The sequence below is a fragment of the Colletes gigas genome, unplaced genomic scaffold, assembly GCF_013123115.1.
Source record: "Colletes gigas isolate AHSC1104 unplaced genomic scaffold, ASM1312311v1 Colletes_gigas_Sc00001, whole genome shotgun sequence".
In the NCBI taxonomy this organism is placed as follows: domain Eukaryota; kingdom Metazoa; phylum Arthropoda; class Insecta; order Hymenoptera; family Colletidae; genus Colletes; species Colletes gigas.
This window is the reverse complement of record NW_025106630.1, coordinates 9,529,966-9,554,791: the sequence shown is the minus strand read 5'-3', so window position 1 is coordinate 9,554,791 and position 24,826 is coordinate 9,529,966. Positions and strand designations below refer to the sequence as shown.

General features: G+C 40.9%; 3 protein-coding genes across 5 annotated transcripts; 2 read left to right on the top strand and 1 right to left on the bottom strand.

Annotated features, from left to right (window-relative positions):
* The first annotated feature begins 1,340 nt into the window (after nt 1-1,340).
* On the top strand, nt 1,341-10,191 carry LOC122399908 (coiled-coil domain-containing protein 170). Its single transcript, XM_043401011.1, has 15 exons — nt 1,341-1,549; nt 5,536-5,622; nt 5,683-5,814; nt 5,916-6,104; nt 6,190-6,459; nt 6,550-6,694; nt 6,771-6,943; nt 7,025-7,225; nt 7,287-7,430; nt 7,539-7,616; nt 7,784-7,947; nt 8,408-8,525; nt 8,593-8,829; nt 9,517-9,686; nt 9,765-10,191. Exons 1-15 carry the CDS (start codon nt 1,439-1,441, stop codon nt 9,904-9,906), a joined length of 2,361 nt encoding a protein of 786 aa, XP_043256946.1. The 5' UTR covers nt 1,341-1,438; the 3' UTR covers nt 9,907-10,191.
* Nucleotides 10,192-13,830: 3,639 nt separating this feature from the next.
* On the bottom strand, nt 13,831-14,497 carry LOC122396808. Its single transcript, XM_043395510.1, has 2 exons — nt 14,338-14,497; nt 13,831-13,992 (listed from the first exon to the last, which is right to left on the bottom strand). Exons 1-2 carry the CDS (start codon nt 14,437-14,439, stop codon nt 13,915-13,917), a joined length of 180 nt encoding a protein of 59 aa, XP_043251445.1. The 5' UTR covers nt 14,440-14,497; the 3' UTR covers nt 13,831-13,914.
* Nucleotides 14,498-21,699: 7,202 nt separating this feature from the next.
* LOC122404852 (mucin-2-like) lies at nt 21,700-24,804 on the top strand. 3 transcript variants are annotated; one of them, XM_043409153.1, is made up of 5 exons: nt 21,700-21,851; nt 22,447-22,664; nt 22,770-22,818; nt 24,084-24,200; nt 24,500-24,804. In XM_043409153.1, exons 1-5 carry the CDS (start codon nt 21,743-21,745, stop codon nt 24,649-24,651), a joined length of 645 nt encoding a protein of 214 aa, XP_043265088.1. In that variant the 5' UTR covers nt 21,700-21,742; the 3' UTR covers nt 24,652-24,804. The 3 variants fall into 3 exon arrangements, with proteins under 3 accessions (XP_043265088.1, XP_043265098.1, XP_043265078.1); XM_043409163.1 differs by lacking the exon at nt 22,770-22,818 and having other exon boundaries at nt 22,447-22,697; nt 24,083-24,200; XM_043409143.1 differs by having other exon boundaries at nt 22,447-22,818.
* Nucleotides 24,805-24,826: the final 22 nt, after the last annotated feature.

Here is a 24,826-nt window from a genome sequence, read left to right as displayed (position 1 = left end):
GATGGTTTATATATCCCTGTCGGATTATTTTATACTTTACTTTGTTATATTATTTTTCGAAATAGTATACGTTACACGGTTGGCTCAGAAACGTGTACTTTTGCGGAATTATTTTCGCAATAAAAAGTCTGGCGAGTAAAACGTGGTGCCCCGAAAATAAAATCCCGAAATACATAATCTAATCGATGTCATAAAAATAATCTAATCGCTAAAAAACTAATCACAAACGAGATATAATTAATCAATTATCGGTATCGATTTTAGCAATCACGCATGACACGAGATTTTTGTTACATTCCACGCCATATCGAACACTCTTGGATTTAGATAATACTGAAATATGTTGTAAATCGTATGAAATTAAGGGTACTTTAAATACATTGTCTTTTGAATTTTGTAATTGCTTAAAGAATGTAAGCCCCCCCAAATTTGTAGGTTCTTTATTAATCTTTAATTATTTGATTTTACTGGCATATTCTGGTACTTGATACAACCCCATAGCGTTAGATGGCGCCTACGTTCTGAATACGTACATAGTTTACATTAACTTGTATGGTCGAAAACGGTTAGGTATCTATTGTGAACGTTATTGATTTATTCCGTACATTTCATGATGTAATTCGATGAACGAACGTGTGCTTTAAAAATAGCAGGTAAATTGTATTTCGATTATACATAATTTCAAGGCTGTAATAGTCAAGTGAATGACTGGTCTCTTTTCTTGAATCCAAGTCGGTATCTCCAGATTTCACGTAGAAATATTCGGACGATTATCGTTACGATTTGTTCTCGGAACAGATCGTGATCAAACGGGTCTTTCAAATAGGATATTAATTATGCAGCTGCCGGCTACCAGAGTTGGGCAAAATTTAATCTGATTGCTTGTTTATGCTCATGCTTTCACCGTAATTACCAAGTAACTGCTGTAGTTATCGTGTAATCATAGTCGTATATCATTGAACCGTGTAATAACGTTGAAATCGTAATCGTAAATAAGTAGATTACATTTTTGCCTAACTCGTCCGAGATGATGGTGTTTTGGCGCGAAGAAAACTAAATCGTGACGGTGGTAATTCCGTATTGACGCAATAAGCGGGGTACTGTTGCACGTACATATAAATTCGAGTCACTTTTCTTGCGACGAAAACGATATTATCGAGTCGGTACCGGGAGGCAAAGAAGCTCGGGGTTTCGGATCGATGAATTTCGATTATCTTGAGGTTCGTGCGCGTGGGTGTTGGTAGGCAGACGGGCCCGTCTCGCGTCGACTCTCCGTCTTCGTTGGAAACGTTTTTCCACCGTCGAGTCGTCGCGTCCGTGGGGGTACCGCAGTCGTGCCGCCAAAAGATGTCGACAGAGGAAGTAACTCGTTGTTGACTCGTCTCGCGCGGCAAGGGAAATCCCTAGGATCAGAGTGGTCAGCGTGGAACGAGTCAAGATGTCGAGCGAGGAGGAGCCAAGGGCGGCCAGGGAACCGAGAGAAACCACCGAGGAGGATCTGCGAGTCTTTGAAACTCTGTCTATATCGTCGCCTCGAAAGGTCTCTTCCGTCCGCGACAGGCGAGATTTATCACAGGGATTGAATGCACCCGCTTATCACTCAGCCTTTTCACTGCTCACCGTACACGTATACCAACGCGTGTGCGCATTAGCAAAACCTACGGGCGTTGAATAGGTCACGTGCACTTCTTTTTTCTATCACAGAGCTTCCCGGTACGCACGTACAACGCGTCGGGGACAGAAGCGTTTAACCTCTTATCCCGTCGCCATTTTACCTTCGTTTGAAATTCCGTTTCTTTTTATTTTACAATTTTCTATCGTAGAAATGTTATCGAACCATGCCTCTCAATATTGTATTTCGTGTATAATTTCGTAGTTCTCGTTTGGTTTCCGGTAGAAAATTGGGCTCGCCGGTTTACGGACGAATGATAAGAGAGAAAGTTGGGGAAAACCATCGGGGGGTCGTTGTTGTTTCGATGCTTTCGATATTATGCACGTTACGCAAGCACCAGCCAATTATCCGCGACGGATCGTCGCGTCGTTATTGTCTGTATACCTTTGCGTACCGTTGCACGTGCTTGCTATACGTCGTTTTCGCGTGAATGGTAAATGTATTGACTCGCGCGGCAAGGGCTCGGTTGCCATAGCGTTGCACAGAATCGATTTCACCTGTCGCCGCGCACCTTTATCGCCGGCTCCCTCGAGCATCCTACGCCATTCGCAATTTTCGCGTTCTCGGAATCCAGAATTAATTATTTTTATTTGATCGTTGGTTCCGTGGAGACGACGCGCTTCGCGAAACACGTGCCCCGTACCCAAACCGACCAATACGACTTTTATTCGATTCTCGCGTGGAACCAAAGAGGCATGGTCTAACACGGAGAATAAAAATTTTGATATTCCTCCTTTTACATTTTTCTTTACCCTATTATTCGTGTTCGATTGTTCTTTTGTATGTTTATGCAGGTTGGATTTGTACATTTTATATATTATTTCACGATGTAAGGAGAGAAATAAAATATGCGTACTTAGTCTAAAACTAGGTCTAAAATGATATTCAAAATGGTTGTGTGATACATGAATTTGTACAGATCGTGTATATTGCTATGAATGACACTTTTATGTATTAATTTTTTTTTTTTTTTATTTAAGCAATTGAAACCCTTCTGGATTTATTTCGCTTTACAGAAATAACATAAATGGGTACAATAATATAGAATACAGAAATAATACAAGAGAATATAATAATAATACAAGTGAATACAATAACAATGTCCGTTAACACTAAATATGTAAATTAGAATTTTTGAAAAAGGAATGAATACTAAGACAAGCTTCAATATTTGGCTTCGCTATGAGTGTGTCTATATTAACACTAGATTGCCCAAGGAAGTAATTTTGACTGCTTTTTAATTTCAATTAGAAAAACAATTATGTATATAATGACACAATTTCTTAGAATTTTGTGACTTTTTGAACAACATATAAATGCGTTTATTAATAATTGTAGTTACCTCCCCCCTCCTTCATTTCCAGTATATATATATATATATGTGTTATACCTATATCGCCCAAAAGCAGTCATTTTGACTGCTTGGGAAATTTTAAATAATCAAATGACTCTTATTATTGAATTGAGTAAATTTCTTATATGACCAGTTCGACTCTGTATTGAAATAACAGTTTTCATTTTTTTTCGATTACCAACACATGATAACATACAAGTACATGATAAATTGTCGATTTGGGCGTACCTAACCCAGACCTAACCCAGACCTATTGATAAATTGCAGTTTCTCGATAAGCTAAAGTAGTACTTGTTATTCGAATCTTTATGCAGTGATACTTGTTCTAACAAGTTGTTTATTTTATTTCTGCGCCCTAAATTCATAATATTATAACATAATATTGAAAATTAATTTTAAACAAATTTCTTTACACATTAGTTAGTCTTTCACAATGCAGTCATTTTGACTGCTTTTGGCCAACATAGGTATATACCAAGTTTCAGTCTTTCTAGCGTTAAGAGGTAGTTGGAGGCCCATAACGAGTAGGGCTTTATGTATTAATTAATGTAATATGTATGGATGTTAAAATTTGTACGGTCAGTACTTAGAGTATAAGTTGGACGAGGCAAGGATCGAATTGTAAATTGAATTCCCGTAGAAAACACAATTATCGCGGTTGCTCCAGATTCGTGTGCAACGACACTTACGATAGTCGCATCGTTGGGCAGAAAATTGACAAGATAGACGCGTTTATCTCGATACGAGAACCGGTGCGCGTCGCGTCGTGACTCGTCGCGGTGAAAGTTATCGGTATTTGTACAATAAGATCAATCCGTCACGTGCGGCTTTATCGAAACACCGACCCAGATGCGGGTTTATCGGAACCGTGATCTTCTATCGGTGCATAGAACGTGAAACCATAATTACCGATTATGCTTACAGCGTAGACGAGAGCTCTATCGTAGGCAAGTTACGATACGATCTATCTTTAATCTTATTTAACAAGCAAGCTTGAAAAAAAAAAAAACAATGGCGTCTCGATAATCCTGCCACCGTGCAATGTTCTATATAATTATTAGTATCCTATTTTAATTTACGGGAGCAAATATCTCGAAAAATACGATACGAAAAAGTGGTTCGAACAAAGCTTGTTTGCTTTAGGGGTGGCAGATAGCGCTGTCGTTTATTCGACCGCGCAGCGAGCCCGGGAAAGCTTACGAAAGTCAACTTGGTATTATTTAATTAAACTTTTTGTTAGACATTGTTTCATAGCAATGGAAATTCGGTTCCATCTTCTATTGTCTCGACGCTACCGACCTAGTTTCGTGGGACCATCGCGTATAAGAATCTTGCCTACGCGCTGGTTGCCGTTCTGAATTTCAATGGCGCGGTCTCGTGCACGGATGTATCCGAGTAAAATGATCAGAGCCAGGTCGCGAAGTCTCCGGGTTCGCGTTTAGGTTCGATTCCAGTCACGTAACTTCGCTGTCGCGGGCAGACGAAACTAGTCGGTCTTGTACGTTTCTGCGAAACTCGTGACCGCGATTAGCCTAAAAATTATCTTGGAAACTATTGGAAAATGTCGGGCTATGGAACGTGTGATTACGAATGAAACGAAATGTACTTTTTATTGAATGATATGTAGAAGGTATATCTAAGAATTCAGTTCTGTTCTCTAAGAGATCTGTTGCAAGACAGTGACTTCACCCGCAGAAGAAAGGCGAGAGAAATAACTCTTATCTTTCTATAATAAACACCATTGAGTTCGTAGAACCAATGGCCAAAACTCCCTTCATATACAATCGTCACTGGAGATGATTTTTGTATCCAACAGAAACTGAAAATCGTTCGAACTGTTCCAGAGTTCGTGTCGTTTCGAAGCTTATAATTTTGTTGAAAAAGGTCCTGCTCGAACTCGATCGCCGTCTGTCACTTAACAAGGATCTGTAATTAAAAATGGCACCCTTGGACGGGGACGCTGGATCGATCAGTCGCCCCCGTGATTCGATCCGTCGACGTGGAACATCCCTCGCATCGCGGCGAGACATTCTCCCATTTTCGATTCCCCCGATGCGCGGTTTAATTTTAACTTAACGATGCTTTAATTACCGGGGCCTTTCGGCGCGCGGGAAATAATTACGAGCGACACCCTTGCTGGAGTTGCAGCGCGAAACGCGTATCGATCGAGCCGACGTGACGGGACGTAAATGAAATCCAACCATCTGATAAAAATTGCGTTCACGTCTTTTTTTTTTTTGTTTGTTTTCAAATCATTGTATCCGCGTCGGAAAACTTCGATTCGTCGGCCCTACGCGATGCCAAAGTCCAGGTATATCTGCGTTGTCGAAGCCTGATTTAATCCTGTTCCCAGCACGTGTGATAACGTATCTAAAGAGAGATCTTTTCGTGTCTTTTTTTAACCCATCGATATCTTTTATCGAGGCAGAGCAGAGCACGACCTTCGAACGACCTCGAGGGTAAAGTTACGTGTGAAATAAAGGTCAATCCGTCGCTTCAGATCTGCCAGGAAGACGCGATGACCCACGACCTGACGACCACGCTGAGGAGCGAACTGGCAGCCCTCGAGTACAAGCGCGACAGGCTTACTTCCGAGGTAAACGAACGTTGGTCGTCTCGACAAGGCGAATTAGTAATCCGTGGATTTACCGTTCAGCTCCAGGAGATGAAGATCGCGGTGAGATCGAGGGACCAACGGGTCGTGGAGCTGCAGCTGGAGGCCGAGCAGCTTCGCGAGCAAGCGGTCAGACAGAACGCCATAGTCTCGAGTCTAAAAAAACGTATACAGGTTGCTCCGATCTCCTAGTCGTTCGTTCTTCTTGTTTCACGCGGTCTGACCCTGTTACGGGCGGGTCGGTGCGTGCGTTAAAATTTTGTCCACGGTGTCAGGAGCTGGAGGAACGCGAGAGGAATCTTTACGCGAGCCAGGGCAGAAACGAGACCACGATACAGGGTTTGCAGCGGGATCTCAAGTACCACGAGGAGAAGATACGCGAGTGCGAGAAGAAAACTCGCCAGCTAGAGCAGAACGTGTCCGAGGAGATCCAGCAAAGGGAACGCGCCCGTTCGAATCTCCAGGTTAGGGGTTTGGTACAATTATCGCGATGGGTATCGATTTCAAGTAACAGAGTTTTCCCCAACTCTTCTTACGTTTAAAAACAAGGAGTGCACGCGAAAATTGGCTCACGCGTTGAACGTCGACTATTGCGAGACCGTGCATCCTGGCCCCGAGATCGTGATTCACAAGGCCGAGGAGCTGGTGCAGGAGGCGAATCGTCTACGATCGAAGAGCACGAACCTCGAGGCCCAACTGACCGTCGTCGAGGCGGATTTTCGAAGCTGTCGGGACGCCCTGGATCGTTCCGTCGCTGAGAAGGAACAGCTACAGCGACAAGTGTCCACGCAATCGATCGACTTGGATCGTTTGAAACAGGCACTAAATTTAGATCTTATTTTATCGACGAAACCTCTTAAATATCGTGGCCGCGCGATTTTTAAATGAGCAATCGGTTCGACCTGGCAGGACAAAGAATGCCTCGAGATGCAGTACAGAGTCGCGGAAAGGGAGACCAGCGATCTGAGGGACAAGCTGCTGAATGCGAACAGGAACATAAGCAGTGCTAGCGGAAACATATCGAGCCAAGAGACGCTCATCTGCCAATTGCGAGGTGCAAACTAAGTATTTATGGAATTTGAAAACGTTCATAAATAATACCCATTCTGACTGTTTCGTTTTGTTCGCAGACGATCTGAAGCACCGCGAGGAGAAGATGCAGCGGATGCAGAACGAATCGCGTCACTTTCTCGAATCCTTGGCGATACTCGTCGGCGGCCCCAACAGATACGTCGAGTCGCACGAAAACGCCATCAAGGATCGCATCAGAGAGATCTTGGCCGAGTCCAAGGATCAGGCTATCGTATTACTATTTCTAATCACGGTAGAACGTCGATATCGACGATCTACCATGTTTCTAACGTTTCGAAAATCCCTTTGTTAGAATGTTCAAAGTCTCCGAGAGAAAGTGAGCGCAGCGACGGAGTCGACGAATCGACAGAGCGAACTGATCGATACCACGGTATCGAAGATGAGAAACTTGGAAAACGAACGATCGAACCTGGAGGGCAGAGTTCACAAGTTGGAGTCCGAGCTCACCAGTTGCGAGCTGTCGAAGGAGTCCTTGCGCCGAGACAAGCAGACGGTAATCCGTTCTCGTTTTAAATAAAAACACGCTTGCACCTTAAAAAAAATTTCTTCGTCAGTTCGTCGCGTTCTTGGATCGGCTTGGAAAGGTGATGCAGATGGACGAGATCTCCGAAGAGATGGGCCTGGATCTTCAAACGGAGTCGCTTTTGGTGCGAGCCGAGCAGTTGGCCCGATTGGAGACCGACAAGCTGGTGGACAAGGTGAAAGAAACATGTTTCGATCGTTCGTCGTTGTTTCTCGCTGTCACTTTGCTAACGTCTCGTTTGTTCTGTGTGTTCGTTTCCCGCAAATCGCGCGCTTTCTCGCAGTATTCGTTCCACGAGTACACCACCTTGCCGAGGATTCGACGCGAGCGGTCCTTCCACGAGCTTTCTTCTATGAAAGAAGTAAGCCGTCAGTAGTCGATCGTAGAAGCTTTCTTTTGTTATTCGTAGCCGAACGAGCTTAATAGGAATTCGATAACTTTTCGCGCGGAATGCGATACGCTTTGTCCGTCGCGCTTGCGTTCGCATTTTTTTACACGGGCTCGAATTCTCGTCTCTGTTCTGTTCAGACCTCGGTGGTGTATCAATTGCAACGTCGCGTGAGGACGCTGCGGGAACAGTTGCAGCGCAGAGATCTTCATCTCGATCTTCTTCGTCGAAAGCTGTCGCTGCAAGAAGATAGCGTCAGAATGAAGTCGTTGCTGCAAACCGAAAGGGACGAGGCGAATCTTCGGCACGTACCCTTTACTCTCGTTACGATAAATTAATTCGTACAGATTTAAGTGGATCATCGGGACCGCAAGTTTCAAATAATAACTGTTTAATTATTTGAAAAGTTGATTTCCATTTACCAATTTGATAAGGACCGACGTTAACCCCTTAACGCCCATATTTTTCGGGTTAACCAAGAATAATCAGTTTTCTTTATTGGATTTGTTTCTAAAAATGTGGTTTCCGTTAATTACAATGTTGTATCCAACGTATAATTTGAAGGAAAACAAATATTATCGTCCCTTAAACCATTAGATTAAATAAATATCGTTTTTCAAAGCAGTCAGACTCGGGCATGAACGTTAAGGGGTTAAGTAAAACGATTCAGTTGAGATTGAGAGTTGATACTGTGGTTCCTTGATCGCCTAGTATATCCTATGGGCAATTAATATATCATGAATGAGAATGATTTCTATTTGAAGGGCGAAGAAGCTGTCGAAGCAGCTGGATCGGTTGCAGGTTCAGCTTTCGGAGGAGAAGTCGCGAAACCGCGAACTGAGCGCGCAACTGACGGAGGCAGCCGATTACAAGGGGCGTAAAGTTTTTCGACATCCGCGATCCAAGGTTCCATTGTTCCGGTTATAATGGATTGTTTCCCCGAAAACAGATAGCCGCTTTGGAGCGCAGCCGCAAGATCGAGGAGCTGCAGAAACGTCTGGTCGAGAGCGAGATGCTGAGAACGCGGTGCAACAGAAAGCTGGCCATGTTGAAGGAGCAGATGAGAAGCACCACGGAAACCGCCGAGCAAGAGAGATCCATAAACGATCATTCGTTGCAGCTTATCAGAGGGGAGCTCGCCCAGGTCAAGCAGAACCTTTCCGAGATCACCAAACGAGAGTCTCAAGTACTTACGCATTTCGCGCGATACTAGGCAAAATGTAATCTGATTAAAGATTAATTTATTTAATTTTTTCACTGAAAAGTAAAATAATTATCGTCAACGTAATCAAATTACATTCTGTCCAACTCTGGGAGTACATCGCTGAGAATTGTTCCTCCGATCTTTTCCAAAATGGAACTTTTACCGGGTAGTTTTCCGTTCGTCGATTCAGGCTTCGCGAGTAAACGGGCTCGGAGCGTTTGATCTTTGATCAAAGATGCGCATATCTCAATTACGAGATCTCGTTCCGTGACAATACCGGTCGAGAGCCAGAGGCCAACGGGCTCGTCAATTCATTGAAACAATCCCGATGGTTCTCGTTGACACCCAATCGAGTAATAGCGCACTCGTTGTCGAGTGCCTGGCGCGCTAGTTCGCCAAACGGTTTCAAGCGTTTCTTTCTTTCTTTTTCGCCGGGAACGCGAGCTCGCCGCGGAGTCGCGGACGCAGCCACGAATCGTAACGAACGACCGAAACTCGTTAAATCGTTGGAGAAGATCGACCGAAGGGCCGACTGTCGTTCGATCGCTACTATTTCCAGGGAAAGGAAAATAATTTTTCGCGCCGAGAAAAAGGCTGCAGCCGCGAGTCGCCCAGCGACTGGCAGCGATACACGGTTACAACTGGCAAATCGTTAATTTCCTGTTTCAGCTGCAAAGCTTCCGTGTCTCCGTGGTGAAATTATTGTCGGAGCCAATTTGCACGCCCGATTACGAGATAATTTCGAGACTGCAGAAAATGGTGGCGGCGCATCGCGATTTCACGATGCTATCGCGCAGATACGACGAGCCCTTGGAGGCCAGTCCCTCCAGATGCACCAGGTTCTTTAAAACGATAATTGCAATTGCTGTTCGACGATCGAGAAACCCCCCCCCCCGTGATATTCGTGTCCGTTCCAGCGTCCATCCGGTTCATCCTCCCAGGTCGCCAGGATCACGGTGCACCCGGTACGAGGACAGCGGTTTCGCGGATCCGCCGGATCTCCACGACATCGAAGACGAATATAACAAACGACCCATTCGGAGCAGCCTTCTTCCGTGACATCGGCCAAGGTTTAAATTCTAGACGCGCTGATTCCACGGGAAACATCCGATCGAGGATGCTGAAAAAACCGAAGTCTTTGCACCGACCAAGTATTGGAGAGTTTGTAAATATGTATTTGTCAGTCTGCCAGACAGCCGTTACGAAGGTATTAAAAATCCAAGAAACAGGAATTATTCAAAAGGAAAGTAATACTTGGACTTTCACAGAACCTCATACATATTTATATTTAAGAACTGATTACTACATTTTCCTCGGACATTTCGACCTCCATTTTTTTTAGGTCTTCGGTGATCCTCTCGTACAAAGTACAATGCGAAGGAGAAATAATGTTATAATTGATAATTATTCGGCCGATCGTGTTATTGTAATTGAATTTCTATGCGTATATTGATAAAGGTGGAGATACTAATCGAGCACTGTTTAAAACCATTAGAGGTTATTTTAGATTTAAAGATTAAATTCTAAATTGAAAGGTATTATCTATGAGGGCGTTATGAAACTTGTTTTTTTTTTCGACGTATTTCAATATAAAACTCAGTTAAATTTTTGATTTAATCGTGTTTATAAGCAGAAAACCGATGACTCTTTTCCACCGCGCGACGTACTGTTTCGCAATTTAGGATCGAGCCCGTTCGTCCTCTAGCACGTGGTGCTCGACGCGTCTCGAAGCCCCACTTCCGGCGACACAGTTCCAATTTGCATGGCCTCTGCTCGCCCATGAGCGATCAAAAGCAGTGGCAAATGGATGACCGTAACGGTACACGTGCGTACGCCGATCGATATTCTCGATCGTTGCACGCGCTGTATCTTAATTGCTTGTCGACTGTTGGAAACACTGTGTGTCGACGAACGTTCGAAAAATGGTAACCGTGAAGTTTCCCTCGTTATCAGAATCTTCATACGTATTCTGTCAATTCGTTCCCACGTGCGTTACCTAATCTAAAGACATTTGCCATTTACATTTCGTCGATTTTCGTGGTAATTTGTAAAACAGTGACTCCAGTAAGCTAACAACCAATATGGCGTCTATGACGTCCTCATTGGGAAATCATATATAATTCGTTGCAGGGAGCTTCGCGACAGGTAAATTTGCAATGTAAAATTTTATGTATTCGTTCTTCGATGCCCTAGTAACTTTCGTCGACGATCGGTATCGGTTTTACCCAATTTTCCAACAGTTTCAGGAGGATAGCGCGTTCGCGGTTCTTACATCATAACCGTCGTTGCGCGCGCGGCTTCAGTACGTAGAACGTAGGCGGTAATATCGGTATAGAGTGGAACAACCGCATTCCAGGATGCAGACGGCAGAAACGAGCCTCGAGTTGCGGAATTGACGGGAATAGGGACCGGGGGGGGGGTGGGGACCAGCCAAGTACGCGAATCCCTTCGAGCTTCGGAGCGTCGCACGAATGTGCATGGTTGTCAGAAAAATTGTTATTCATATACACTACAACTCGATTTAAGGTGTATGTATAGTAAAGCAGGTTGACAAAGCAAATGAAGAGATTATAAATTATCAACATTTATAAATTTCTCTGGGAGAAAAAGGAGAATTTTAATATTCCTTAAGATGGCGTTAAAAAATTCTATTCGTGTAGCCAGTTACTTCTATTACAATGAACTTCTTCGAGTGCAAAGGGTTGAGTAAATAATTTCAAGCGACGATAGGTTGCTCCGTAGCGTTGATACTGTGTCTCTTCGAAGTTTTTGGCAGTTTTTGTCGCGTTGGTAAAGCTCGTCGCGGCTGGCGGTGCGCCGTTGGTCGGCCAGGAAAGTGAGTACCGAAGGCGGGAGAAACGGAAAAGAGAAAAACGGCGGTAAGATCGTAGCCGGGGTGAGGCGAGGAGGGGGAGGATCGGAAGTCGATAAAAGGGTAAAAGGAACGAACGGCGAGTCTGGTTTGGACCGGGGCCTGAGAAAATAGAAACAAACGTATTCCAAGGACCAAGAGAAGGAGGGGGAGGGGAGGGAGGAAAGGAAGAGTGGAAGAAAGAAAGGGGAAACGAAAGAGGGACTCGAACGGCTAAGGGAGTTCACTCGACGTCGAAGTAAGGTTCAGGTTTTACGGCGGAAGACGCGCCTTCTGCGGCGCTCGAACCGACGGAAAAAGACGCGACTGGATCGGATCTTGTTAGCCCTGAACTTGGCCAGCAGGCTACTTCCCTTCCTCTGCTCCAGCTTTGGCCTTCTAGCCGCGAACACTCGCGGCTACCTCGCCTGTCGTGGTTACGTTATCTGTCTATAGCCACGTGCGTTACGCGTAGGAGAAAGTTCCATCCCCATCACAGGAAAATTAAGATTTACACGTGTTCGCGATCTATCGAAAATATTGCTCAACACCAACGTCCCTTTGTTGTTGTTTAGATCGTTCGTTTTATTACCTTGCTACCATTCGTGTGGATAATATTAAAATATGATATGTTTTTCTCTTTACCTGTACCCATCTAATGGCGTCGTAATTGGGGTGCATCAAAAAGTAATCTAAAGTCGATAAATAAGGACCATCTTTTCGCGTTGATGAGTCTCGACGGCCAGCGGACAGAGGATCTTGTGACGCGACACGATCGGAGTGAAAGTCGGTTGATCAGAGGAGAGGGAATGCCCCGTGGAATCTCGTTTTGTAATTTTAACGAGAGATTGAATCTCGTTGGCCCTGAACTTGGCCGTTCGCGTAACCTGAACCGCAGCCGAGTAACGCTTTGTGTTTCGCCGCGATTCACCACCCACCCACTGATCCTTTCCATTCGCGTGAAAGTTAAGTAAACTTATTATTCGTACGCGCGTGCGCGTTACGTTGCAAATTTGATTCGAATCTCGACGTTCGTAGGAGCTCGTAGATGCCGGAGATACCCTAGCGAAACGTTAAACGTTTAACGAAACAAGCAAACGAACATTCTCTTCGTTAACCCCTTGACGTACGATTTAATGTAATTTTTCAAACGTGCACTATTTTCATTTTGTTTAAATTTGTTCGTACAGGCGACTGTAAAAATGTGTTAATTTCAATCGATGACCAGTGGCTTCATGATTGTGAAACTTGACATCAATGGTCGTTAATCACGATACGATTAGAAATTAGAAGAATTAATATTTCTTACTGGCAAAGAATAAACCAAGGTAGTTTCTAGTAAACCACACTGTACAGAATCGATGCTCTTTATATTTAAAGTGCCTACTTAACTCAACAAGTTTAGCAAGAACCTTGAAGACAGTAGCTAGAGCGTAGAAGACTGATCGGTGGGGAGGAAACCAGTCAATTAGACTATCGATTTGGCCTACGAGCGTGGTGTGTATCAACTGATTATTTTTAGAATAAGTTATATCATGGAATTGTGACGATAATCAACTTGTCTTTTCATTTAACGAGTAATGGATAAACGGTTGTTTGCCGTTTATTCGTTGTTCGAAATTTCTATCGAGATAAGTAGATCGCGAGTCTCGACTATCATCAGATAAACCGATTCGCGTTTGCGACGAGTTTCGTTATGTAGATCTTGAGGGAATTTCGCACCTGTCGGGAAGTCAATGTTGGAGTCACTCGTTCTTGGTCCGTTTTAATCAGGAAGGAAGGTCGCGACAATGAGTCAAGGCTTTCTCCGTTAGTGCTTTCACCTCATTCGAAGGTTTTTGTTCCGCGAGACTCATTATATGGGTCAAACGTGTGCCATTCTTGCACGATAAACGGAAACGACCCCGCTAATTTCGCGTCGATGACAAATCAGTGACGAACCAGTTTCGAGATAGACAACGAATTTCGTTTATACAGAGTGTTTGAGAAATATTAGGCCGTTAGTTCCAACGATCGATACCTAAGAATTTTTCTTCGATAAAACCGCGACGAGCTTCGGGAATAGAAGCTCGTTGCCTTAATCCGCTAAAGCAAGAAGAGATCGAGGAAATATTAAATCAGGATACGAAAGATTTGCATATATTAATTGCTGTATATTTCAAACACCATTGTACTTATAATATATAGATCTGTGGGACGTTTCCATTGTGGGTTGTTTATCCTTTTATTAGTTTTACTACGCGGGGCAATATTTTCTTCAGCAGCGAGGCCATGTTTGCTTCGGGGTCTGCTTCCTGAAAAAGAAAATAGTTTTTTTGTAATTACAAACATCTGATCGATCGAAGTTCGGTATTACATATTACATATCACAGAAATTGTACGAAGCAAGTCCGCTCCATAAATTCAATCTAATATCTACAATTTCTTTCTTTAGACTTCTTCATACCATATTTAATGATCCACAGATCAAAACGGAGACTAATATTTCATATTTAGAACGTCCCAAAACATTGAGAAATGCAAAAACTGGACGGAGCAATACTCTTCCACTGTTATATCGAATGACATGCAAGATATTAAGACTACGGTCGCTTAGAAAAGTTACTAAACCAATACAAATATAAGTTGTCTCGACTTACGGGGTCTGCCATGGGATCAGCTTCAGGGTCTGCGTTGCTGAATGATATAAAAGTAACCATCAGAACGACTGCGATGCTGAGTAAGAATCTCATGGCGTCCATACTTGTAGCTGCTTGTCGTCAGTTTTCCTTGCACAAGTTCTGTTTTGTTTGTCGAACACACTCGGCGTGCAGCTATTTATACCGTAAAAATCCATTAAAATCACCGTCGGGACTAGTATTATCTTTTAACGTACACTAAAAGGTGTTAATAAAAAAAAAAATGAAGTAAAAACAATCGAGAACTTCTATTTGCTGTAGCGCTATTACTTTCAGCTGTATCTAATGACGCCATGTCTGTTTTTCATGGTCTTAGATATTACTGGATAAACTAAAATACGATTATGATTGTTTACAGTTTGTTATTTCATTGATTTCATTGCTAATTTTATATCACGGATAGTGATGTTACAGTCGCATATACGATCAGACGATATGTTATAGTTATGTTGGTTGTTTTAATGTTCGTTTGCGAGTATAAGTAATATTACGATGGTCGAAGTTGGCAACAGTCGAAAAAAGAAAACTAAAACATGAAGGTCGCTACATTTTTGATTGGCGGAGCAATGGCTTTATTGGTTGCATTTGTTTCTACGACAGATGCGGAAGCTGTAGCTGATCCTTCGCCAGACGCGGTAATGTCGCTTTATTTTGCATTCGATCGTCTTATTTAAACATTTCTGACGATAGTTTGGGTCATAATTTAATTAAAATATTTCTATACAGAATGCTGCAGCAAACCATCCCGCATTCATACCTCGTATAGGTAAATGACGCTTGAAACGAATATCACAGCCGTAAAATGATTTTGCATACATGTAATATATATGTACACCTAAATTTTGAAGAATAAAACGTAACATTTTTAGCGAGTATCAAATCAATAGAGAGACACGTAAAATGTAATGGATTGAAATAATAAAAAAAAAGTATAACTTCATTGTTTTATTAGTGTTGAATGTTAGTTCATTTCTACGTCGATAACTGGAATAACTCGTTGTCCCTTAATTTTATGGACATCGAACAGTTTATGTAAGTAAGTAATTTTATGAATGAAACGTGAGTTCCGATAAATGTTGAAACATCTATAGTGAAACATACCTTCGAATAGAAAAGATTCCTGAGAAAGTTATAGTTAGAAATTTTTCACGTAAGAGCAAGAGCTAAAATAATTTTACGAATTGTTTCGCGCGATACACGTGTTCTGGCCGCCATCTTTGTAGCTCAAAGTCCTTCCAGGTCGCCACAGATCTAACACGCGTTTAGAAATATTATTTTCTCTATAGTTGCGTTCATATTTCTACGATGATTCGTTGGCATATTATCTGTAATTACGACTTCGAACAAGATCGATAATGGAAAAAATTGTGTGGCTCGAGATATGTCGTTACTGGTCGGATTCGTACGTCGAATAAGAAACTTCAAGTACAACGATAATGTAGGTATAGAAATTATTATCTGTTGATATCTGAAGATAGCATCTAAACTAATTCTACGAGTTTACTTATCATTTCGAGAATTATAAATTTTTGCTTCGAGACATTGCAAAGTTCAACTTTTAACGATACTTTGCGTTGCTTAAAATATCGTGTACCGTACTACATACGATGGCTACTCGACAAAATTTCGATTGTTCCAATGGAAAGATTAAAATTATGTATGATTTTGTATCGCGAGAACTTCGATTCTCTCTAATCCCTAATTTTACTAATTTAAGAACTTGAATTCCGTTTATTTCCTTTCGAAAAGCTTTTTTATCCTGGGTAAAACCGAGCTAGTGAATTTAGAATTGTTTCTCGTGATATAAAAGACGATTGTATTCTATAAGTTGTCGTAAGATTTAAAACTACATACATAGAACTTTGAATGTACTTAGTACATTAAAACCTCTGAATGTTTCGATGTTATTCTTTCTTTTGGGATACTACTAGTCAAAGTGGCCTTCATTCTTGAGAAATTTTACTTCAAAGTTTTATTATAAATATAGCCAATGTTTTTCAACCATTAATAGTTAATTCAATGCAAGAGTTGGGGTAGTTCGAGTTAGTTTTGTTAAAGAAGAGGTTGGAGGAGAATAATGGCCAAAGTAGAATTTAAACTTAAAACAGTAAAGATTTGCATCATTAATTGCTCCATATATCGTTTTCACTGTGCCTTGTTTATCATTTCAAACGACAAAATATTCGCAGCCTTCCTTAGAAACGTGCCTCTGGATCTGTGTTCTAAAAAAGAACTATGTAAGAATCTCATGATGTCCATACTTGTAGCTGCTTGTTGCTAGTTTTCCTTGCACAGGTTCTGTTTTCTTTGTCAAATGCATTCGTTTTGCTGATAATTATAACGAAAGAATCCACTAAAATCACTGTCGGGACTTGTATTACCTTTCAACGTACACTAAAAGTGTTGATAAAAAATGGCGAAGGAAAAACAATCGGGAACTTTTATTGCCTGTTGCGCTATTACTTTGAACTGTATCTACAGTAGTAACATATGGTCGTTACATTTTATGGTTGACAATGAATAACGCGTCTATCGATCACTATGTCTGTTTTCAAGGTTTCAGGGTAACAGAGGATTTAACAATATATTACTGAATAAACTAAAACACGATTGTGACAATTTACGCAATTTATAATTTATTTTATACGTATAAAAAGGTTTAGGAATTATGCGATAAATTATGAAAGACACTAGTAGGATGCTGAAACGTTTTATTATTAGAAGTAGGAGGAGCATAAGATCTGAGTTGTACGGTTCGGCATTCTGAAAGCAAACGTTATTTTTTGTTTTTTTATAAATTTCAAAGCAAATCATTTTTAGAAAAACCAATTAAGGTAGTCGTATAATATTAGCATGTTACCGGATCAGCCAGTGGGCCAGCGATTGGTTCTGCATCCGCGAAAGAAACGAATGCAATCATCAGAGAAATTGCTGCGCCGAGTAAAAATGTTACGGCCTTCGTGTTTCGGTATTTTTTTCTACTGTCGCTGTGTTCGACCACTGCGATGCTATTTATATTTTGAAACCTACATCAAAGTAATCAATTTAACGACGCGAGTTCTATAAAAAGAACAATACACGAAACTACTAGATACGTGACTCTAACATTCTTCGCTATCTACGATGCATTATCGACAAAGAATAATGCATTTACTCGTAAAAAGATATGCCTTCGACGAATATCGTGACGGATCCATAAACACATGCTCGTACTGCGGGTGGATATCTATAAAAGACACTATAAACGAAAAAATCGTCGTAGGAACATACATATGTTATAATGAATAATTAAAGTGAATGTTTGTTTATGTTGCGTCACCTATACGTGAATTGCACATCTCGGTTTCACTATCGACAGAACTTTATACAATTACATTATTAATTATTTAATTCTTTTCACTCTAATCGCCATATATTCGTTTCTCATGATAGCCCACGAATACGTGCCTTTTTATATAGCGATATTCGCATATAAAATCGAACACGAGATAGAACCGTTTCTTTAAATTGATTATTTTAATGCTCGAAACATTATTTCCTCTATAGTTGCGTTCATATTTCTACTTGTTGGCACTATACCAGTAATTACGAGTTGGATTAAGATCGTCGATGGTAAAGTTGGTTGTAGTATCTGTAATTCGAGATATGTCATTATTGATCGGATTCGTACGTCGAATAAGAAACTTCGAGGATGTTCATAATAAGTTTTTTTTATCATCGTGGAACGATAATGTAGGTTCAGAAATTATTATCTGTTGATACCTGAAGATAGCATGTGGATTATTCTAACGAATTTACTTATCTTTTCGAGAGTTGTCATAACAGGAAATGTGCCTTTGTCCCGATCGAGACTAAGAGAGTACGTTTAAGTAATGCATCGATGAATGGTCATCGAGGGTTGAGGAAACTCGGTAGAAAACGTTGCCAGTCGTGTTGTGCAATTGTTTCGAGTTGCTCAATTGCGGGAAGAATATGTAATATAGGTTCGTAGATAATTCTTGGTTGCAAAGATAACTCGTTCCAATGTTGTCCGAATTTTAAATCGTCCGTTACTAGTTTCCACGTCTGGTCAATGGCCGCTCTCGAAATCGGTATTTCCCTTTCGATCGTGAGAGCTTTCGGTGTGAAATTTGCGTCCCGGTTGCCAATAACTGTCGGATATCCCTTATCGTCGTTGCAGTATTTGCAACCTTGAATCAGAAAACAGGACGAGTGGCGTTGTTATCGTTTCGATTCTCGGGAGAAGACGGTGATTCTCTTTCTTCGTAATTATGATCGATGCACCGTCACGATAGCGTTTTACAGATGCAGCGTCGCGCGGTTGGACAGTTTCAGAGCATGCAGGAACTACGGTCAAGAGAGTTTCGCAATACCTAATCGGCGCGATTATTACACTCGAGGACATAAAACTGAATGTCTATCTACGAGGATTACTCAAGTAACAGTACCTTATCGATTTAATTTTATTTAACCGTTTATCTGTTCAAAAGTCTCGTTAAAAAGATAACGACGTTAGAGCTTTATCTGTACCCGATGGAATTATAAAAATACAATATAAAATCTATTCGTAGGAATTTCCTCGGCGTTAAAATACGGGGCGTTTTCATAAACATTTCTCACGACACGCGTTCCTTGGAGGACGACGGGGAAGCACAGGAAATATAGTTAAGGGGAACCCCGGTGCCTCTTTTTAACGTTCCGTGTTTCATTTAACGAACGATCCTTGACTTTCCTTAATGGTCTCGAGTCAAGGTAACGATTCATAATGGAACCCTACCCTCGAGGACTCGCTCTTTGCTCCCACGACCTGCCACGACACGCGAACGATCGAAATTAAGAAAGCACAAACGTCGAAGCGCTAGAATCTTCAATCCATCGATCGTCATCGACGCCAATGCACAACATCGATCGTTGAATCTTTTTCGCGATAGTTCGAACAATCTTCCAGAGCGAGAACCAACGATAGTATGGTATATAGCATATTACATTGATTTCCAGCGTTATTAACCACCTACGAGGGATGCTAGAACTGCTGGGCTTAGCGGTTCGGCGTTCTGAAAGCAATTTTTTGTTTTTTTATAAATTCCAATGCAAATCATTTTTAGAAGAACCCAATTAAGGTGGTCGAATAATATTAGCATGTTACCGGATCAGCCAGTGGGCCAGCGATTGGTTCTGCATCCGCGAAAGAAACGAATGCAATCATCAGAGAAATTGCTGCGGCGAGTAAAAATGTTACGGCCTTCGTGTTTCGGTATTTTTTTCTACTGTCGCTGTGTTCGACCACTGCGACGCTATTTATATTTTGAAACGTACATCAAAGTGATCAATTTAACGACGCGAGATCTATAAAAAGAACAATACACGAAACTACTAGATACGTGACTCTAACATTCTTCGCTATCTACGATGCATTGTCGACAAGAATAATGCATTTACTCGTAAAAAGATATGCCTTCGACGAATATCGTGACGGATCCATAAACACATGCTCGTACTGCGGGTGGATATCTATAAAAGACACTATAAACGAAAAAATCGTCGTAGGAACATACCTACGTTATAATGAATAATTAAAGGAAATGTTTGTTTATGTTGCGTCACCTTTACGTGAATTGCACATCTCGGTTACACTATCGACGGAACAGATGACGCGACGAAATTTATATAATTACATTATTAATTGTTTAATTCTTTAACGAATAATCTATTTATCTTTTATTCGTCGTTGTCTCCTAGCTCTGATAATATGTGACACATACAAGGCTGTATATTATTTCATATTCACTCTAATCGCCATATAATCGTTCGTCACGATAGTCCATAAAAATATGTCTGTTTAGAGTTTGTCATTAAACTTGTATTCCAGGCTTGTGAAAGTATGCGACGTTTCAGAAGAAATTACTGTGCCTTGTTAAGCTGTTTTTTTGGAAGGGAATCCACCGGAAGGGCGATACATAATTTTCACGCATCTGATAAAACTATAACAAAGTAACGGGAAGATTGTATGTTATCTTAGCGTAAACAATGGTATTACAACGCTTAGGGGTATTTCAGCATCCTTTGTTTTAAAGATAATACTTCCAACCGTATCTACGTATTCTATTTATCAAGCAACAACGGTAAAAAAACAGACTCATTTGATAAAACAGTCAATCAAACACTATTAGAGGATGGAATACGGTGCAGTTACGTGCCCGTAAAATTGTCAAGCAATAATTAAAAAAGAAAATTCGCATTTATCTGCACTTGATCTTGATCTTGTATTTGTCTATCTGTCGGCCATCTCGTTAAAAGCTTATATTTCAAATCTAACGTGTTTATTCGTTACACGGGTAAAAAAGGTTTGTCCAATCACGGGTATGAGTATATTTGTAAATCGTGTACTTTATCGTTTCTATGTTTTAATTTTCTATGAGATTGTATCGACGATGCGATGGTATGACGAACGTTTCGTAAAGAAAAGATTTGTCGTAACTGCTCGATCGATTCGCCTAATCGTGCGTTCATAGTGGAATGAAATGAACGGAGGAGTCGACGTTGAAATAACGGTCTGGTAGTTTTCTCGGTTGGACGGACAAAAAAGTCATGATACGTTACGGTAACGCGTACTCCTTACAACCTTGAATATAATTTGCAACAACGTGTGCATATGATAATCTGTGAAAACGGCGACTGACGCGATAGAGAATCCAGTTTAAAAAAAAAATATCACGCCACGTATTTGTTCCATACAGTACGTATTATTCTTTTACTAATATATAAAACTATTGGTACTCGTAATACACTTGTTTTAAGAATCGAAGAACCACCTGGCCCTCTCGGTCTTCACAGCGTCACGATTCAATCTGTATCGTGTAATTTTGTATTTGGGTCCAAGTTCGAGGCGCATCAAAGTTTATCAATCGCGGTAACCCGCGGGAATTAAATAATTGATCGATCGGGAACATCGTTTAGTCGATACACGTAACAAACAGAGTACGTGCAATACTGATTCATCGGTACAGATTGTAAGCGTTTCAATTGAAAAAATGAAATTTGAATCATCGAAGGTATTATTCTCGTTATACTTCGGTCGGTTCCCGCGAACGGATGAAGATGAACACGAAGAACGATTGAGGATAGATAAAGGGGAGCAACGGATGTACGGTATCGAAAATTTTTCTGTATACGTTAATCATTTTACGCCACGGCGAACAATTAAGAATAGATAAAGGGGAACAACGGAAATTTTTGCGTATACTTTAATCGCTTTACGGCAAGGCGATGGTATTGATTGGAGGTCTGTATTGAGATAAGCTTGAAGTTTATCGTGATAAGCTCGGAAAGAGTATTTCTATTTCTCCAAGCTTCGCAACACTTGCGTATGAGTAGTCGCAGTATCGACGTCAATCGAAACACAGAATCGAACATGTCGAGGATGCACAGAGCGTTGATTGTCTTGTCCATCATTGGATGTGTCGCATTTCCATTTGGTAAAGTACCAATTTTAAAGAATACTCAGTGAAACGAATTCTGCCGTAATTGATTTCTGTCGCGTATTTCGTTCCATTAACTTTTATCGTCGGTCATTTCCGACTGTAAAACCGCTGCAAGTTTCTCGAACGTAAGCTCTCTTTTCAACTTATCTATTTTTATTTTTATTCATTATTTTCTTTTCAAGTGCTAACTATATAACAATGATCTATATTTACGTATAAATGTTCTGAAAGTATTTAAAAAATATTTTGATTTCGAATATCTATAACAATAATTTTGAGCGATTTTACTATCTGGGTTAAATCAAAAAATCTGAAAAGCTTCCAAAATATGTGCCCTGGTACCCGAAATGTTTCAGAATTTTTTTACATTTTTTTACTCAATAGGACAGGAATAATTGTGCAAAATCATGATTTTTTTTTTATCACTCTATTACTACCCCCATCGTCGAGATTTCAAGTTAAAAATTGCCACGTAGGGTTTTCTTTCGATAAACTATCGAATGACTAATTCCACGTTCAATTTGGACTGGGGGCACATTTGGCTCCATTATTTGGCTATACCCTTTACGCGAATCTGCTTTTGAATTAGGAAGTGCGTTGAAGTGCTACGTATGCGTTCCCTCGACGGACAACTCGTGCAAGAGTGTGAATGCCAGTATGAGTAAGGAGTGCCCTGCTGTTAAACCATCGACTACCACTGTGAAACCTACGACCGAAGAAGCTACCACCGAGACAACTACCACCGAGGCAACTACCACCGAGGCAACTACCACCGAGGAAACTACCACCGAGGAAACTACCACCGAGGCAAGTACCACCGAGGACACTACCACCGAGGCAAGTACCACCGAGGACACTACCACCGAGACAAGTACCACCGAGGACACTACCACCGAGACAAGTACCACCGAGGACACTACCACCGAGGCAAGTACCACCGAGGCAAGTACCACCGAGGGATCTTCCACCGAGAAACGTTCCGTCGAGGAATCTAGCACCAAGGCATCTACCACCGAGAAACCTGCCGACGATAAACCTCCCGTCGAGGCATCTACCACCGAGAAACCTGCCGACGATAAACCTCCCGTCGAGGCATCTACCACCGAGAAACCTGCCGACGATAAACCTCCCGTCGAGGCATCTAGCACCGAGGCATCTACCACCGAGAAACTTCCCGACGAGGAATCTACAGCTATTCTACAATCCAAGATGGTAGAGAGTGTCTCCGCTAGTTATTTGAGAAATAAGGGTAAGGTTATGAAAGTGTATTAAAACATTATCACAAACGCAATATCATTATTTTCTAAGTGCAGTTTGTACGTGCTGTCTTTCGAGTTGTCGCATAGCCGCTTTAGTTACTCACTCGCTTTTGTTGTTCCTCATACTAGCAGGGAGCTTAAGAAATTTCGACTAAATGAATTCAGAATCGAAGTTTTAGAACTGTTGGTGGGGATATTGTGTCACGTACACGTACGGCTGACGGTATCGTTTAAATTGATGATTTTTTACCAGAAGTGGTTTATCGCATTTGCTCAGGGAATGGCGAGTATCGCTAATCGAAGTACTTATTACGAAAACAATGTTAACCTTCGTATGCCCTTCACGCGTCCACTTGAGAGAAACATATAATCGTATCGGACTGTGACTACACTCCCCCCACTCTAAACCGTTTCACTTTTGTTTGAAACACGTTTTAGTATCAACAGTTTCGAAGGCTGTCGAGTAAATCGATACTAATAAGTAAATGTGTATGATCGACATTTACTTTACAGGCATCGTTAGTATCCTTAATCGATAATAGCCTAAGTAATATTTGCTTTTTAAGGGAAAAATTTAAAAAAAAATTGCTTTTATGTACGAACATGTAACCAAGCAAACTTTATTTTTTATTAATGTATGTACAATTGAGGTGTGCCTTTCAACAGAATTGCATATCAATTATCTCAAAATCAGTTCATTGATAACGATGGTTACCTTTTGCAGTGCTTCGGTGTTTGTGACATGTTTGTCATTTATAAAAATTATAAACAATGTTACAAATAAATTTTAGAGAATTTTCTCTATTTTCTTTAATAAGGAAACAATTTAATGAAATCTTACTTGTTGCATATTTAAGCAATTTAACGTTTGAATTAATATATTTATGAAAATGAACATTTGCTTAAATAATTATTATCTTCAATTAAGTGTTGTCACATTTAAATATGAATTAATCCGCTATGCTTACATTTGCAGCTTACTACGCACGGCAGACGAATCGTAGAAGCCTGATGGATCGTTTGTCACCAATGCATCCATTCGCCGACGAAACGAAAGTATATTGCTACTCACAAACCAGCAAAGGTAACTTATACTTTATTGTAAATGATCCTTTCAGTAAAAGTTACGTGACACTTGAAATTGTTAGGCATTTCGGTATAAAAATTTCCTCGTTTATTTATTTCTAACTTGCTTCTTATATCTTTCGGTCGATATAATGGACAATCGATAATGCTTGATAAAGTTTGTAGAAGTACGCGTAGAAAATGAAAAATCGGTATCTCTAAGATCTTTTCTTAAATTAACACGCAAGGAAAAATGTTTTACCTACTTCCACGATGTGTTTAAAAAGTCTTCGTTTTATTTTGCAGATAATAACGAAGTGACTAGAGGTTGTAGCACAGACGAACACGCGTGCAGCCAAAGTGATGATTGCAAGACGTGCACCACAGACGAGTGCAATTCGGCGACGTCGAACATTGTGTTCACATCGATGATTATGTCTTTAGTAATAGCTTTAATTATCGCGAATTAAGAATGCTAATTTATGTATTATGACCGAAGCATACTGGAGGACCCGATGACATTTCATTAAAAATAAAAAAACGCCGTACATCTTTGTCCATCATCTCTTTACAGCAATCGAGAGTGTTAATAGCAACAATTGTATTTAAGAGTGTAACCACCATGCTTTTGTGTCGAGTTCTTCG